General features: G+C 36.4%; 1 protein-coding gene and 1 long non-coding RNA gene across 2 annotated transcripts in view; one reads left to right on the top strand and one right to left on the bottom strand.

Moving 5' to 3' along the window:
• The window catches only part of LOC145511418 (uncharacterized), a 73,929-nt gene that overhangs the window by 16,724 nt on the left and 38,982 nt on the right, over positions 1–18,223 (top strand). The window lies entirely within an intron of this gene.
• GABRA1 (gamma-aminobutyric acid type A receptor subunit alpha1) overlaps positions 11,920–18,223 on the bottom strand; it is a 55,919-nt gene continuing 49,615 nt past the window's right edge. The window contains exons 9-10 of the mRNA XM_081504621.1: positions 17,100–17,302; positions 11,920–13,021 (exon numbers count right to left, since the gene is read on the bottom strand). Coding sequence (XP_081360747.1) covers positions 12,710–13,021; positions 17,100–17,302 — 515 coding nt within the window. The 3' untranslated portion in view covers positions 11,920–12,709. The remainder of the gene's footprint in view (positions 13,022–17,099; positions 17,303–18,223) is intronic.

Below are 18,223 nucleotides of genomic sequence, written 5' to 3'. Positions count from 1 at the left end.
AACTTTTGGATAGCAGCCATTCTGACTGGCGTATATCACATCTTCTTTATCCATTCATCTAAATGGATAAACAACCTAAATGTCCAACCTCAATGGACATTTAGGTTGTTTCCATTTTGTGGCTATTGTACATAGTGCTGCACAGATCAATGGGGTGCATGCATCTTTGTGAATTATGGTTTTCTTCAGTTATTTACCCAGGAGTGGGATTGCAGAATCATATGGTAGCTCTATTTTTTAGTTTTTTAAGAAACCTTGATACTGTTGTACTTGATACAGAGTGGCTGTACCAATTTACATTTTCATCAGCAGTGTAGGAGGGTTACTTCTTCTCCATACCCTCTCTAGCATTTATTGTTTATAGACTTTTTGATAATGGTCACTCTGACCAGTGTGAGGTCATACCTCATTGTGGTTTTCATTTGCATTTTTCTAATATTTAGCAATGTTGAGCATCTTTTCATGTGCTTTTTGGAGTAATGTCTATTTAGATCTTCTGCCCATTTTTCGACTGAGTTGGGGTTTTTTGATATTGAGTTGTGTGAGCTGTTTATACATCTTGGAAATTACTCTCTTGTTGGTCACATCATTTGCAAGCATTTACTCCCATTCTTTAAGTTGTTGTTTCATTCTACTTCTATCCCTAGTGCAACACATCAAAGAGAGCCTAATAGATTCTCCAAAAATGTATTACATGACTAAAAAATTAACAATAACAATAATTCCTGAATAATTCTATGTGCTAGGCAATGTACGTAATTTTTCCATATATTACCTCATTCAATTTTTGTATTCAATCTGGAATTTAAATACTATATCCACCCTAAATCAGAAAACCTAGACCTAGAGAAGATACGGAGTTTACTGTTGTTCACACAGGTAGTTAGTACTGGAGGACATTTGAATTTTGTTTTCTCTAAAGTATAGTCCATACCCATAAGCATTTTGTTTTACTATATCCCTTCATGAATGGAAATAATACAAACATCATGACACATGACTTTAGAACGTGGTCTCACAATGCAGGTTTCACTCTTGCTCTCCCATTTTTCTCAGTGTTCTCGTAATACGCCCCAGCTGTTTCTAACTTGGGACATTTGTCCTTGTGCAGTCCTTTTTGCAATGCTCATCACTTCTGCTTTACTTATTCAAACCTAACCTAGCCACTTGGGAAGAAGGAACATTCTTTCCTGATGTTTTGAGCTCAAAAGGCTATACTTACCTCTGAACTCACAGTACATTTCGTCTCTTCTATTTACTCCTTGTGGTCTTAGTGAAATTCCGTTGAGGATAAGAGCAGAGTCTTTGGGTAAATAGGAGTTGAGTTTGTCAGTGACTCAAAGCACACTAGCTTTGCCTTCAGGTTAATGTTGATTTTACATGTTGGATCCCTCCTTGGGGAGTCACTGGGACAGGAACAGTCTCAAGATCCTGGAATGGGTGGAAGAGTGAGCAGATAGATAGTGAGGCTGTGGGTGCTGGCAAGGCACATGAAGGCTGGGTTGTCAGCAAAGAGAACAAGGAGGAAAGTGAAAGACAAACTTGCAATTACATGGGACGAAGTAAGAGTTAGAAATCTTTCTAAAACAAAATTCCTGCCTCAGAGGTTGAGGACGAATTTCGGGTGGTTGAGGTGTAACCTTTAATTCAGATACTCATAGGAAGGTTAAGTTCAGTCCAGGGACCTAACCAAGCCCATGTAGGAGACAGTCCTCTCCAGGGCAGGGGAATGTGTAAAAACCACACATTCTATTTGTAAGAGCTGTAGAAAATCTTTGGCCTTGTGATTCTCTGCCCTTTTCAGCTTCTGACAAACAGGCTCTTTTTGTTGTTTTGTTCAATTTTCCCTTTTAGGTTTGTATTTGTTTTTTTCTTACAAATACATACGTTCTCAGTCTCTCAGCGGTATTCAACTCTTTGCGACCCCATGGACTATGTAGCCTACCACCTTTCTCTGTCCATGGAATTTTCCAGGCAAGAAAACTGGAGTGAGTAGTCATTTCCTACTCCAGGGGATCTTCCCAACCCAGAGATTGAACCCACATCCCCTGCATTGACAGGCAGATTCTTTACCATTGAGCCACCTGAGAAGCCCCATTCTTACACATAAAAAAGAAAGTATTTGACTTGTCCTTAAAAGCAGGTCTCCTTTGCTCCTGGGGAATTCCATCTGTATGGAATGAAGAAAAGCCAAATGGAACAGGTGGAAAGGGAATATTCACTTATTTCTCCTGTGTTGTACTAGGATGCCCATCTCCACACCACCTGCATCATTTAGCAGTCCTGATGAAAGAGCACAGGGCCTGGCAGTCTGTGGAAGGCTGCTCCCTCATGCTGCCTGGACCCCCACAGGCTGCTAGCAGCCTTAAGGTCTCCAGACAATCTGTCATTTCTGCTTTGTCCCAATAACCTTTTGACAACAACAAAAGCAAACAGGTACCTGAAAACCAAGGATGCCAATGTAGAGAGTTTGCTCTTTATTTTAAAAAATGCAGGTGTCATTGTACCACAAGAAGTCATCAGCTCTTGAGAAAATTCATTTAGAATCTAGATCACCTATGGGGTTCTTATATTTCTAGGTTAAAAAAAAAAATAAACCAACATGTGATCACCATCTTCTTTATACTTTTTACCCTCTCTTCACCAAATTCTGCAAATAGAAGGAAGTATTAGGGGAGATAATAACTACATACATATATGTGTTTGTGTGTGCATCTCTTTTTATCTCTCCCCTTCTGTTTTTATCTAGCTACAAATGGAAAGAGAGGGAGAAATACAAATCAGACACACACACTGCATGACACATGTACAAGTACACATACATACATATTATTTCCCCAAAATGTAAGAATGAGAAAGTTAAAAATCCCAGGTAATTGAAGAGGACACTACATGAAAAAGTCTAACAGCTCAGTTTCCATTGAGATGTGGAGTTTTATAGTCCAGGGGCCTCCAAGTGCCTATAAAGTTGAGAAAGATAATATCAATAACCCTCTGGTAAGCCCCACTGATTTCCAAACCAACCAGTTCATCTTCTCAGTGCCAGACCCCAAGGCTGGGGCACCCGATATGGAACTTGACCTCCTTGCCTCTTAGGCAGAATTCCTTAACCTGTGATACGCTCCTTCTCTTCTGGGTCACCCAGCAAGGATGTGGATCTAGACTAGATTCTTTCTTTCCCCCTACCAGGCTCTCTGTGGTTCTTTCTTTATAACTTTGGTTGTAGAAGAGCTGTTTTAGTTCTCAGAGAAAGAGGCTCCATATGTGATTAGGGTTTTGATATGTTTGTGGGGCAAGGTGAGCTCAGGGTTTTCTAGTCCATCATCTTGATCTCACTTCCACATCTGGCCCTTCTTGATTCACTGTTGGCAGTTTTTCTAAGAAAGACTAAGTTTATAACAAATTCCAATCTGTACCTACAATTTTCCATGTATCCATTTCCCTTCTCACCACTTACTTACACCCATCTCCTGATGTTAGACAACCAATAGGAAATGAATAAAATGCACATGGTAAAACATACCTAAGCAGAAGACATACTGGTTAAATTATTGTTCCAGGAAAATTAGATTTCATAGTCAGACAAAATAATCTCGTTGGGTTTTTAAAAGTGGAAAAATAGGCTTGTTTTGTTTTGTTTTCTAAGGTGGCATTGAAAAATGTGCACTATAATCTTAAATGTACCTTTAGCAGAGAGTTTATCCATTATTACTTTTATTATTTATTATTTATAAAGTAAATTAATTTATATAACCTTTTAGGTCCTTTTAAGTTCATAAAAAGTGACCTAGTTTCAATCCTGTTTTGCATCCTGTTTTGGCATATTATACTTGCACAGCAGTGGATTAGTTCATTAATGTTTTAAAACCTCAGTTTTCTCATCTGTAAAATGGGATTTTCATCACAACATCACAGAAGTATGGGAATTAAATAAAGTAATATATGAAAATGATATAGTATAATTAATTCCTCTCACTATGACAGCAATATAGTATTTTTTAATTTTTTAATCAGAATATAATTGCTTTACATGTTGTGTTAGTTTCTGCTATACAACAGTGTGAATCAGCTGTATGTATACATAATCCCCTCCCTCTTAAGTCTCCCTCCCATCTCCCCCATCCCACCCCTCTAGGTCATCACAGGACACTGAACTGAGCTCATTGTGCTATACAGCGGCTTCAATAGAACAGTATTACGGACTCTATGGGAGAGGACGAGGGCGGGATGATATGGGAGAATGGCACTGAAGCATGTAAATTATCATAGGTGAAACAAATCGCCAGTCCAGGTTCGATGCTCACTAGCTATCTATTTTACACATGGTAGTGTATATATGTCAGTGATACTCTTTCAGTTCGGCCCACCTTCTCCTTCTCCTCACTCCCTGGTGTCTGTAAGTTCATTCTCTACATCTGTATCTTTATCCTTGCCCTGCACAAAGGTTCATCAGTATCATTTTTCTAGATTCCATATATACTCATTGATATCAATATTTGTTTTTCTCTTTCTGACTTAACTTTGTTATGTATGACATACTCGAAGTTCATCCACATCACCACAAATGACCCAGTTTCGTTCCTTTTAATGACTGAGTAATATTCCATTGTGTATATGTTCCACATCTTCTATTTATCTGTCAGCAATACATTATTGGGAGCTATAAATTAGTTTATTTTCCTGTGGAAAGTTTTCTTTAGGATCCACAGAACACAGAGATGTGACTGAATATCAAGATTTAACTTTATAAGGGCACACCAACCAAAATTTTGGGGGGAGAAAAATCCCTTTTCTTTGGGCCACATAGCATATTAATCTTACCTTTGAATCATTCTTAAGAAAAAGTTTTTGAACCACAAATGTTCTTGAGAATTCTTCTTTAGAATACTACTTTGGCCTTGAACTTAAAAACAGTTTTGATATTTCTGTTTCTTTCAATTTTTGTGGTGGCCATGAGAAAATAAAGCTGAATTTACGTGGACAACTGACATACAGATATGTGAGTTCAGTTTCCACATTGTTAATATACCAGCTCCCAGGGTGGTCTGTGCAGAAATAGGGCTTCTGAGGAGCAGAGACTCACCAATATTAACAAAAACAATTTTAAATGCTTACCTTTTAATAGCTGAATATCTTTGTTAAAGAGAAGTATGCAACAATATTTTGAGTACCAGATGCTAATGAGTACTAAACAATATTTTGAGTAAGAAACCCTAATGCACCCCTCACCTTGAGATAATTGTGATGCCAGAAATCCAAATTATATTCAACAATGTAGTTTTGTAGCCATCAGGGTTATAAATGTCTAGGCAGTGTTTTTGTTATTGCGTGCCAGGCTCTAAAACTAGACCATTCTGAGCAGAAACTATACTTCATCTTTCAAGATTATACAAATTTATAGTAATTATAATACAGAGTTTTCCCTGCTCTTCTATCATTTGGAAAACTAGAGCTAGTGGCCAAAGTAAAGACAGCTACAAACAGCAGGAACGAATGTTTCTGCTTGACCTGCCAATTGCTGTGATGTAATGTAGGGGGAGAGCATAGTCTCGTTTATGATGTCTGAAACTGAGTTTGCTCTTTAAAGGACAAAGTAATTTAACTTTCCAAAATATTTGAGTTTTATATGAAGGAAAAACCCTCTGATTTAACAGGTTCATCGAATTTTATTTTTTCATTGAACTTGTATTCACTCTTCCATTTATGGGGGGAAATTTATTATAGTTACTGGTTTTATACTGAATGAGAGAAAATCTCCAAGATCTATTTTAATTAAACTTTGAATTCCTGATGATTGACAGTAAAATGTATAGCCTTTCCCTGGTAATGCTACAGTTTACTGTTTATATCTCCAGTCTTCCCTCCTTACTCACTCTCAAGTATTGTTACTTTAGTTTCTGAAATAAAACCAATGAATCCATAAACATAGGATGTGGTTAATGTTGAAACCATATGCAAATAACTAAATGAAATCTCAAATCTGCTTTTGAGCTCCTCTAGTAAAACTTAATCACTTCAATTATTCTTATTTCCAAGTCCAGATTTTTCCTTTAGATTTACGTTTCTAATGATATCTATCTCTCTGCTGAGATTCTGTATTTAATAGAATTTTTTTTTTAAATGTATTTATTTTGGTTGCACTGGATCTTCACTGATATGCTTGGGCTTTCTCTAGCTGTGGTGAGCAGGGACTATTCTTCCTCGAGGCTTCTCATTGTGGTGGCTTTTCTTGTTGCAGGGCACAGGCTCTAAGGTGTGTGGGCTCAGTGGTTGTGGCACACCAGCTTGGTTGCCTTGTGGCACATGAGATCTTCCCAGACCAGGGATCAAACCCATGTCCTCTGCCTTGGCAGGTGGATTTTTATACACTGCACCACGAGGGAAGTCTGAAATTCTGTGTTTAATGTATCATTGTTATAATAATTTTCTTTATTATTTGAACACCACTTTTTTCATCTTTTAACACATTTTTATACTGATTTGAAATCAGGCCACTATAAATGGTCTTTTTCCCTTGTTAAATTTTCTTTCCTGGCTCTTCTGCCAGTCATTTGTTTGCTTTAATAAGGGTTGTGACTTCTGGTTACCTTCAGTATTGGCCTTCCTATTCATTTGCCTACAGATTACTACTAATTTCATGGGTATAAAACTTTTTCATACTTTGCTCCAATTTAAGTAAGACACTCACCCCACCCCCGCCCCAGTGGTGACAATGCTTATATATATAGCTTGTCCTTCACTGGTAACATTATTGTGAAAATGGAGGTAAAGAGGCCATGAGCGCAATTGCAAATTTTGAAACATTACCTATAAACATTCTTACAAAAGCTTCAGTAGTTTTTTTTTTTTTTTAAATAAATACTCCTTACTTTGTTGTTGATTTCTAGAATCTTGAAATTATTGCTTCAGAAAATTTGTCAAGTTTTACTATTGATTTTGAGGAGTGGAACTGCTCAGATCCTTACTGTGTCACTCTAGAAATGTCCACATTGACTATTATTATTCCTGTTTTCTTCATAAATGAAGCTCAGAAGGAACTGTGCAATGGATCAAGTCAGTATTTATAGTGGGATCCCTGACTCCAGTGGCCATGCTTTTTCTGTTACAATGGATAACAAAGAGTCTGTGCTGACCACACTCGTCATCTCTGACTTTTTTCAGATGACTTTTCCTTTGACCTGAAAGGCCAATTTTTTCATGTTGTTTTTCTTTATACAATGATTAACTTTTCAAATAAAATATAGACTACTAATCAAGGAGATCCAGTATAAGTTTTTTTAAAGATGAGTTTTGAAAGTATCTTTATAATTAAGTTCAAATTACTTTTTTATTGACAAAATCACTTACACAGTGTTTTTAAGCAAATCGACTGACTTATACAAATTTCTTATTTTATAATTAGTCTATGGTAAGATCAAATAAGGTAATATGCATAAGTTATACTTTGATGGACTGTTAATTAGGACATCATCTTTTCTATAATAACACATACTACATGTTATAGAGAAAGGCAGGTAAATTATCAATCAGAACAAAAAGAATCTTTATATTTTACAATCCCATAGAAACTTTGACCTCTTTTTAAACTATAAATGTTTTATTGAAAAATAATGTGGCTTTTGAAAATGTAGTACATCAGCATTCTTTCACATAGAGTTATGACATTTGCTAACTAATACAGGACTCTTGGGAGTCCCTTGGACAGGTAGGAGATCAAACCAGTCAATCCCAAAGGATATCAACATTGAATATTCATTGGAAGGACTGAAGCTAGAGCTGAGGCTCCAATACTTCGGCCCCCTGATGCAAAGAGCCAACTCATTGATGCAAAGACCCTGATGCTGGGAAAGATTGAGAGCAGGAGGAGAAGGGGGTGACCAAGGATGAAATGGTTGGATGGCATCACTGACTCAAAGGAAATGAGTTTGAGCAAGCTATGGGAGACAGTGAAGGACAGGGAATCCTGGCTTGCTGCAGTCCATGAGGTCACACAAAGTCGGACACAACTTAGTGACTGAACAACAACAACTAATACAGAGAAGGATAACCTTCCATTTCTCTGTGAAATAATCTTAACACCAAACATAATATAGCTGCTTAAGTAATGATTACCAAATGAATGTGTGGATTTGTACAGATACTCTGAAAAAAAGAGCTCACTATTCAGCTGAATTACAAGTTCAACTGGCTGACACATTGACATGTGACAAACAGTAGTTTCAGAATCAGAATTAAAAGAAATTCAAAATCAGGTGTTTGGTTTTTTGTTGTTGTTGTTACATTGGAATACGTGGCAATGTGAGGCTCCTTTCCCCACAAGGCACTGAACAGCTGGAGCTGAGGCTAAAGAAACTGGATGTGCGCTGTTTTCCATAGTTCCCAGTGCTTCCCTTAATGTGATGTTCTACTTTACACATACATGTTAGTTTCCTGGCAGTAGGCTTTGTGACTAAGTCTTAATGTGTTATCATCATTGAATAAAAAATATGTCCCTTATCACAGGCAGCCTCCCCAACACTAAAGTGCCTGATAAATGTTGAATTATCTTTCAAAACCTAGCTCAGCTAACACTTTCATCTGAAGACCTCCCTCATACCACTTAACAAGTATAAACTCCCTCTACCTGGCCCATTTATTGGTAATTGTACATCTTTTTTAGTGTTATAACTTGTGGTTCACTTGCATTCTCTATTAAATGATGAGCTTTCCAAGAGCATACTGTTATCTTCATCTCTGTAATCTCAGTACCCACCATAGTAACTGAGGGATTCTAGGATGTCCCAACTGTTTAGTCAGTGGTTAAATGGCTAACAACTCATAGGCTGGTATTAAGTCCCAAGGCCACTGTCTTGTAGTGCAGGGCCATTTCAATTCCTCTTACATTTCAAGTTTCATCTTAGACATCATTAGTTCCTATAGATTCAATGAGCTAACCTTATGAGGAGTGGCAAGATACCCCTGTTATGTGTTTCATGGCATCCTTTACTTTTCTTACAATATTGTTATTATTATTTTTGCCTAATTCTTTGTTTTCTTCCCCTATCATAGCTTTTATTTCCTTAAGGATAAAGAACATGAGATATTTATCTCTACATCCCTATCAACTAGCACAGTACTTAACACATGGTAGAGACTCAGCAAATGTTAGTAGAATTTAGTTAAATTAACATTCAGAGTTAATTTATTTGAATAAATCATGGCTGTAATGTAATCACATCAGCTGACTATTATTGTTGGTCACAATAGTGGGATGGATGTTAGAAAACTCGAACAGAAGGTCTTAATGAACAGGTATAATTAAATTCAAGCAGATGGTCAGTCATAATGCCAAGTCCATTCTTATTTTGATTCCTTAGATAATTATTATGGTGAGCCTTGACATGGATGTAGTTTGATAGCCAAAATAATCATCATTCACTACATTCATTTTTATGAGAGCCAAGAAATCAATGAATGTGATTGTTCACCTACTTTACATGGGCAACTTTATTTGGCTTAAGTAAGTCATTTTGTTGAATGATTTTAAAGTATTTATTTTGCTAAGTCCTGAATCATTTTTTAAGAAGATACATGTTTCATTTGTAGAAATATAAAAAAAAGGCACAGAAAGATTTTGCCTCACATGATCTTGTCTGTAGGAACCAGGTGCAGTTTTATGCCTATTGTTGAAATGATTTTTCCCTTGTTATTCAAGTGATTGTATTTTGTACTTTAACTTTGTGCTTATAGAAACATTAAGGGACATAATAGCTCTGGAAGAGCTTTTAAAACTATAATGCTCAGATTCTTTCCTAAAACTATTAAACAAGTCTCCCAGGAGTAGGTCAGAAGACAAATCTACGATATTAACAATAGATATGAACAAACTACTATTGTTTCAGTATGTTGGTTCTTTTCTATTTGTGTTTTATAAATTTTGAGTTTTGGTGCTATGGTGACAACAGATAGTAGGTTTTTAAGAATTTCTCTTTCTGAAAGTGATTAACTTATAATCATAGTTTAGGATCATACCATTGACACTTCTTCAAAAATCTTCTGAGTAGCCTAGATTCATGTTAGCACTTGGCACTTTTAGGTGCTCCTACTTGAAAATGTTTTAAAACAGGGTAATGGTACTGATAATAGCAAAAGAGAGTCAAGCATTCCATTTTGTTATTGAATAATGTTAACTTTATTATTATAATAGAATACAGTATGACATAAAATTAAGAGCTTTTGCTAAACTCTGTAAAGCAATACATGCATCTGCCATAAACAACCTCGATTCATGTTAGGTTTTATTGCCACTTCACTGCACTAAGGTGCCATAAACATTCAGTGTCATCTTTTAAAATTTTTTCCTGGGAGTTAACAGGAACTGTCCTCTATAAGAGTGTATCTTTATTTTCAAGGAAGACTTAACTAGTGTTACATGGTTTAGCAAAGCACTGTAGAAAAGCTACATAGAATCATTTGTCTTTGATAAGTTGTGCAATCAATTTATACAATAGAATACTGTCCATACATACTAACGAACTAAAAAACGATAGAAATGCAGTCATTGCATAGCATAAAGCAGACTAGTAAGAAATATACACATCTAATGAGCAAAATACAGACCAAATGTTAGCCATGAGGAATCTGGAAGATAAAATACTCTTAATAAACACATTAGATTAATGCAAAAAAAAAAAAAAAACAAGATTAAGAGCAACACAGAAATTAGAGTCATATTTTACTTTATTTTTTATACATGATATCTACACATGATACCGAAGAATGAAATATCCTTGGTTCAGCCTTTTTTGGCCTAGCTCATTGAATTTAGGCAGGACCAAATCAAACAATAAAGCACATTTAAAAATACCAGAGTTTGTTTAGGAAAACACAAACTGTATTTTCCTGTATCACTGGATAGCAGCTTTTTGAGACAAACATTGCTCAAAACTTGAGTATGGGTCCCAACTGTCTTATTTGGTAATTATGACGACAGGTTTATGTCATAGTATTCTAAATGTGGTTAGCCCATGACCTGTGGATTCTGGATGCTAGTTTTAAATATCTCTGAAATTCTGTCAGACAAAAGGAGACTTCAAAAATACCTTCTTCATAAATATTTATCTCTAAAATATCTGGGAAGTAATGAAAGAGACTAGAATTTTCATAGGGAATATGAATGGACCTCTTGTCATTAAAGCCCTTACGTAGTATGCCTACAAATATATTGCTACAGTATAAATGAAATGTAATATTACTCAATAAAAGCTAGTTCCTGTACATTCTTTCATGTATTTTTATATTTAATGCTACATATGGTACAACACTTATTGAAATAGTTGGTATTAGCAAAGATAGCAGTAATATACAGTTGATTTTCTAGCTCCCACTAATGCTTTTCCATTTTCTTTCTATATTATAAGAGCCTAAAATAGGGAAAAGTGGGATGACTTGAGTGGATAACAACTGATTCACTACTGTTCACGGGACAACAGTTCGAATTACAAGCTTTCCCTACATAAGTAGATTTTATACCCACATATTGTAAGTTCCATCTGATTCCTTCAGACTGTTCTGGTCTTAAATGTGGGCTCTAAAAGTATTTCCATAGTATTTAACAACATTCTAACAGCTAAGAGCGGTGAGTCCTACACAATATTTTAAGAACACAACTTTTAAAAAAGTAAAAAAATGTACAATCTCATGCTGCATATTTACATATATAATTTATATATTCTATATTTGTTTATTAGTCATAAATTTCAATCTAAAGCTTTTAATGTACTGTTATATAAAATAATACATTCAACAATTCTAGAGCTTGCAAAATATTTTTGCCCCTCTAAAAACATCTTCAGAATGAAAATCAAGTGATTACTGGATGCACGTGTTATCTGGATATAGAGGGGGTGGAAAATAAATCTTCAAATTGTTCTATCTAAATTTATTTTTTTTTTATTTTATTGAGTGAACATATCTGTTAGAATGATTCCTCATTGGGTCTACTGGTAAAAGCTCAGATGACAGTAAAGCAGATGATATTTAAAGCATTTGTCTCCATTGGATTAAATGTGCTCTTACGGTGAGACACTGCACCTTTGTCTATGCAATTTCCATAAATTTTAAAATAGCATTTAACAACAAAATAATGCCCTAGGCATTTCTTAAAAGAGAAAGAATAGGGATCTTGAGCTTTGGAAACAAACTGTTAACGCTATACATAGGTTTAAAAAACAAAACAGAAATGTGAGAAACACATCGTCATCTGTGCAATAAAGACATAGATTTTTTAAAATGTTTCTTCATTAAACATTTATATTCTTTTAAACACCTTCACATAAAAATATTTTTGACATATACAGTATCTTTTTTTTTCTAGAATATTTGGAAATATATATCTACAAATGACCTGGAGTTAAGCTGGGTTTTCTTCTACTTTTCCTCCTATCTTTGGATCTACTTCCCCCTCCTTTTCCCTCTCTTCCCTTCTGTCTCCTTCTGTCATGATTTTGCTCTCTGGCACCCTCTCTCAGAATCCTGTCTCTCAGCTGTGTGCTCTGTTCTGCTCTGGACGGCCAGACGGGGGTCTGTTGTTCTTATATGAATTATGGAAATAAGGAAACCTTCAAATTCTCTAAGACAGAGGCAGTAAAGCAGATGGGAATTACCACGTTGAGAACAGAAAGCAATTCCCAGTGCAAAGGACTGAGCAACAGAATGTGAATGACAGGACCTATTGATGGGGGGTAGGGGCTTTTAGCTGAGGCTCTCGGTTTAAATATGTTGCCCAATACACCAAGTTAAAGATTCCGAATAACAGCGGGAAGGCTATTCTTGACAATCGGTCAATTTTGCTGACACTGTTAAAGGTTTTCTTCGGTTCTGGTGGTTTTGTTTCCGGCTTGACTTCTTTTGGTTCTATGGTTGCACTTTTAGCAATGGTGGCTAAGCCGGGGTCACCCCTGGCCAGATTAGGGGTGTAGCTGGTTGCTGTTGGAGCATAAGTATTGTTTTTCTTAATAAGAGGGTCCTTCACTTTCTTTGGCTGTAAAAGGAAAGAGTTAAAGTGTTTTGTTTAGTAAATTGTGGGAAGCAAGTTTATAAGTTCTTGAGCAAAGTGACATTTACTTTAGAACTCAAACATGTGCTTTATTTAACATCTAAGGAATGGAATTAATGACAGCATTTGGGGGATAAATGAAAAACACAGACACAAAGGTCTAATTATAAGATTGACAAGTGACCTGGTGGGACATTTGGTCCGAAATGTCCATAAGTCAGTTGTCAGTAAGACATTTGGTTTACACCAATGGTCCTTGCAACTTGGTCCTATCCAAAATGTCCATGAGCATACTGGATTCATGACAAATGGTTTTGGACAGGACCAAATATCATAGTCCTTTGTTGTTGTTGTTCAATTGCTAAATTGTGTCCAATTCTTTGCAACCCCATGAACGGCATCATGCCAGGCTTCCCTGTTGTTCACTATATCCTAGAGTTTGCTCAAACTCATGTCCATTGAGTCAGTGATGCTATCCAACCATCTCATCCTCTGTCACCCCCTTCTCCTCCTGCCTTCAGTCTTTTCCAACATCAGGGGTTTTTTCCAATGAGTCATCTCTTCACATCAGGTGGTCAAAGTATTGGGGCTTCAGCTTCAGCATCAGTCCTCCCAATGAATATTCGGGGTTGGTTTCCATGGACCAAATGTCTTATGGACATTTTGGACAGCACCTAAGGTCTACTAAACCATGATGACTATAGATAACAATACTGTATCATATACTTTAATATTGCTGAGACTAAATCTTAAATGTTTTCACCACAAAAAGGACTATATGACCAGTTAGAGATGGTAGCTAATACTATGGTGGTAACCAATTCATGATATATAATATATCTAATTAATTACATTGTATACCTTAAACTTACACAATGCTATGTGTCAATTATCTTTCAATAAGGCTAGGGAAAAATGCAGACAAATATTTTCCAGGCTTTCCAATCAAAAAATGGGGTCTATTTCACCACTTATTACATCTAGACTTGTGACTCTGGCACAGTGATCCTATGCCAGTTCAAGACCCTACCCTCAGGAAGCTTTGCAACCTTACTCTTTACTCTCTGGAAGCATGCCACAGAAAAGTGAAGCCTTACAAATGCTCAGGGCCGGGGCAATGGGATGACCCAGAGGGATGGGATGGGAAGGGAGGCAGGTGGGGGGTCCAGGAAGGGGAACACATGTAAATCCATGGCTGATTCATGTCAATATATGGCAAAAACTATTACAATATTGTAATTAGCCCCCAACTAAAATAAATAAATTTATTTAAAAAAAAAAAGAAAAAGAAACGTGAAGCCTGGATTGGACATTGAGGGACCAGAGACTATGTTCAGTGAGAGATCCAGCCAGCATGAGGCCCCATACATGGGAGAAAGGCCATTGTATATTTTTTTGCCCTGGTGCGGGAACCATGTCAGTGAGCCCATGTTTGACTAACAGAAATAACATCAGGTTTTTCCCAGCCCCAAATGCTTGGTTATTGTTTTATGTCACTAAGTTTTGGGGCAGTTTGTTTTGCAGTGATAAAAAATTGATGATTCAATTATTATTTGCTCCTTCTCCTCAGGTTTCCAGTGCACAAACGACAAAGCAGGGTTAGTCAGGATATCCTGGATTTGATTTTTGCTCAGTGTTACCTGCTCACTAATGTTATCTGGGTGGTAATTGATAACTGCAGCTTTTCTTAGTTTCTGTCATATAGACACTTCTCAAAAATAAAGTAGGTCATTGTTCAGAGCTATGTGGTCTGATATAGTTGCATATTCTTTAAGAAGTTAGTATTTAATTTAGCAGTTAACTGTATCAGGGGGGAATCTTAAGAAGGCCACTATATATTCACTTGAAAATGTGATGCCTTATTGGGATTTTCTTTTTCTTTTCAAGTTATACCATGTCAGAGATCAAAATTTTAACTCTCCTGAAAACACTTACCTAGTTACAGAAAAAAAAAAAAATGTATCCTCTCTGAATGTCAGAGTGAGACCTGGATCACATTATGTTCTCATTCCCTGTTTTAAGCAAATCAAACTGGCAAAGCCCCGGGGAAGATTTTTAGAGAGACAAACATACATTATAGAAAATAGTCTCTTTCTTAATAAGATGCCAGATATGGGCATAACTGTATTATTTATGTATATGCAGATATCTATGTACATATGACTATACCTATATCTATATATGTACACTGAATAATGTGAACTACAGATTGATAGAGATTGAAATATTTTATTTGAGACAGCACTTAAAGACTAGTACACAGTCGGAAAGAAATCTAAACTCAATTATGAGAACACCAATACCTCAACCCAAATTCTATGCTTTCCAGATCAAGTTCAATTCATCTAACAATTCATTAACAACTGTAACTGACAAGCCACAATCAGAAAGATATTGGCTTCTTGCAGCATGCAAAGAGAGGATTAGGATAGAAAAGCAACTTTTCCCAATGTTTGCATTTCATTTTTCAGTTGCATATCACTAATGTTTGTGTAGCATTAATTCTGAAGAACTTCAATAGAGTGTACCAGTAATTCTAAGATGTGCATTTTAAAAATGTCCACAGCTATGATTTTGGGCTATGTCTCACAATTGGTAGTGTCTTATGATCATGCATGTTCAGGTTCAGTGCTCTTTCCTTTGGGGTTGCCCTTCTGTTCTAGGACAAATGGAGGCCATCAATGGCTAAAGTAAGTATTAGACAAAAACTCTGTCTCCACTCTCTCACCTCTCTCTCCATCTGGTAACTGCAGTTTCTTTTGTCTTGTTTCCTCTCTACTGATCCTGAGACAAGGTTCTTGGTTTGGAAATTCAGATATGTTTTTTCTACTGAGTGAGGATGTGTCAAGGCAAGGTGAATTTTGAGGACCTGGATCTGGTCCATTTTGGTTGCTACAGCACACCCCATACAGAACTTCCTTTGCTTTGAGTTGTGTAGGAGATCACTGGAGTATTCAATAGATCCACCTGTGGCTTAATGGTAAATCTCAAAGAGTTTTTACTTGGCAGCATATTTTCTTTCTTATGTACACATAAATTAGTGGTACATCTTAGAATCAGTAACACAATAGATTCTATTAAATGCAGTAGATGTTTCTACAAAGGATCCTCTTTTCTAGTATGTTCATGGAGCTGTGGGAAAAACATCATTAAATGAATTTCTTTACTATAGACCCTCTCAGACTCTCTAATATACTGTGACTCTGTGACAGTATTCAGAATTCTTCAAGTGTATTTGACAACATAACTGTAGTTTTAGAGACTGATTCAGGACACTAGTACTCTTCATTTGCTGTAGAGAAATTCCTCCTAGATTACTTCTAGATGTCTTAGAACCTCTGGGACTCTGACTTTGCCTTTCGTTCCACCATCCCAAGACTTTCTTGCCTTTTGACATATTTTTCTTTCAAACCCCATAATTAGAAATATCCTCCCCAACTATGCTTTAAAAGTCACTCCAAAATAGGTTCTAACTGAGAAGAACAGTAATATTCTTGACTTGATAATTTTCTACAATGAAGAAATTTTGTGAATTCTGTGTTGTGATTCTTAAAGCAAATCTCTTTTGGAAAAAGAAAATATGTTTCCTGACCTTTACTTTAGTGAAAATTAGAGATAATGCATTTTGCAAGCTCAATTCAGTTGAGTCATTAAAGTAATAACATTTAGGACCAAAGTTATTAGGTTCAGAAAACACCCAAAAGACTGTGATTTTCAAGTCACAAAAATTATAGTGGCGTAATTGCTCCCAATATCAAGTTTGTTAAAACTGTTCTCACATTAATGGGGACCATAGGAAACCATATTTGAATAGAAATGTTTACCTCTGTGTTTCTCCTTTATTTCCTTCCCTTGACTCTGCACACCTATCCACGGAAACAACCTCTTTCCTTAGCAGTGAGGAAATTCTCACAGCACTTAATCATTTATGACATAGAAAAAAAACAATCTTCTTTACGCGCTCTCTGCATCCTTCAGCCATTCCCCCAAGCTCACACATTCCATCTTACAGGTTTAAAAAGACATAATGGTGCTAAATCACAGGAGATATTAAAGCATTTACCTTTTCTGGAACCACACTTTTCCCATCCCATGCATAACCTCTCTTGGTGAAATAGTTTACTGTGGCAAACTCGATCAGAGCTGAGAATACAAAGGCATAGCACACTGCAATAAACCAATCCATAGCAGTTGCATAAGCCACCTTAGGGAGGGAATTTCTGGCACTGATACTCAAAGTTGTCATGGTGAGCACAGTTGTGACTCCTGCAAAGAAAGAAAGTTAATTTTTAGGTTCATACTACAAACTTTCATCACTGAAGTCACCCTATTTGTGTAAAATGAAACACAGACAGAGTATGTTTTCAAGTTCATCCCATTTGGTTTGGGATGGGTGAGTTTTAATTTAATCCCAATGTAGTTTGTAGTTTATGGCATGGCAGTACTGAAGGGCAGTTCTTGGAGGGATAAACTGCTCTGCTATTGAGAAGCTGTTAATAAGATAGTGAACTCCCCTAAATAGGCATCTTGAACACAGTGCCCTGGGTAGGAAAGGAAATAATATTCCTTCACTGTCCCCAACTCTAGGAAAAAGAAAGCAGAGATTGTCACTGGATCCTCAGCTCTGTTTTATATTCTAGAGAGATAGTGAAGGACAGGGAAGCCTGGTGTGCTGCAGTCCATGGGGTTGCAAAGGGTCAGACACTACTGAGTGACTGAACAATCCTTGAATATATAAACCATAAAACCAATAACTTTTTGATAACTGGTCATTAATAGATAACTAAATTATCTTAGGATAATGTTTTGTTATGTTATTAACTCTGTGTCTTTTATACTATTTTTCCTGATTCTTGAAATAGCTGTTCTTTTGAAGAAATTACTGAAATAAGTCGCAGGTGACTTGCTTGAGGTCACATAGCTCAGAAATGGCAAAACCAAATTTGAATACATTCATCTGATTCAAATGTCCAAAGTCTCACTCTTTCTGCTAATGCTGCTGTATATCTTCCCTAATCTATGAATCTATCCCAACTGATTAAATCACCTCTATTCAGAGCAGTTTTCAAGTCAGTTGCTTTCAGTTTGCTTGTGTGCTCAGTCGCTTCAGTCCTGTCTGACTCTTTGTGACCCTGTTAATTGTAGCCCGCCAGACTCCTCTATTAGATTTTTCAGGCAAGCATGCTT

This window comes from Giraffa tippelskirchi, chromosome 6 (assembly GCF_054371585.1).
Source record: "Giraffa tippelskirchi isolate mGirTip1 chromosome 6, T2T-mGirTip1v1.2.pri, whole genome shotgun sequence".
Classification (NCBI taxonomy): domain Eukaryota; kingdom Metazoa; phylum Chordata; class Mammalia; order Artiodactyla; family Giraffidae; genus Giraffa; species Giraffa tippelskirchi.
This window is presented reverse-complemented; position numbering and strand designations above follow the sequence as displayed.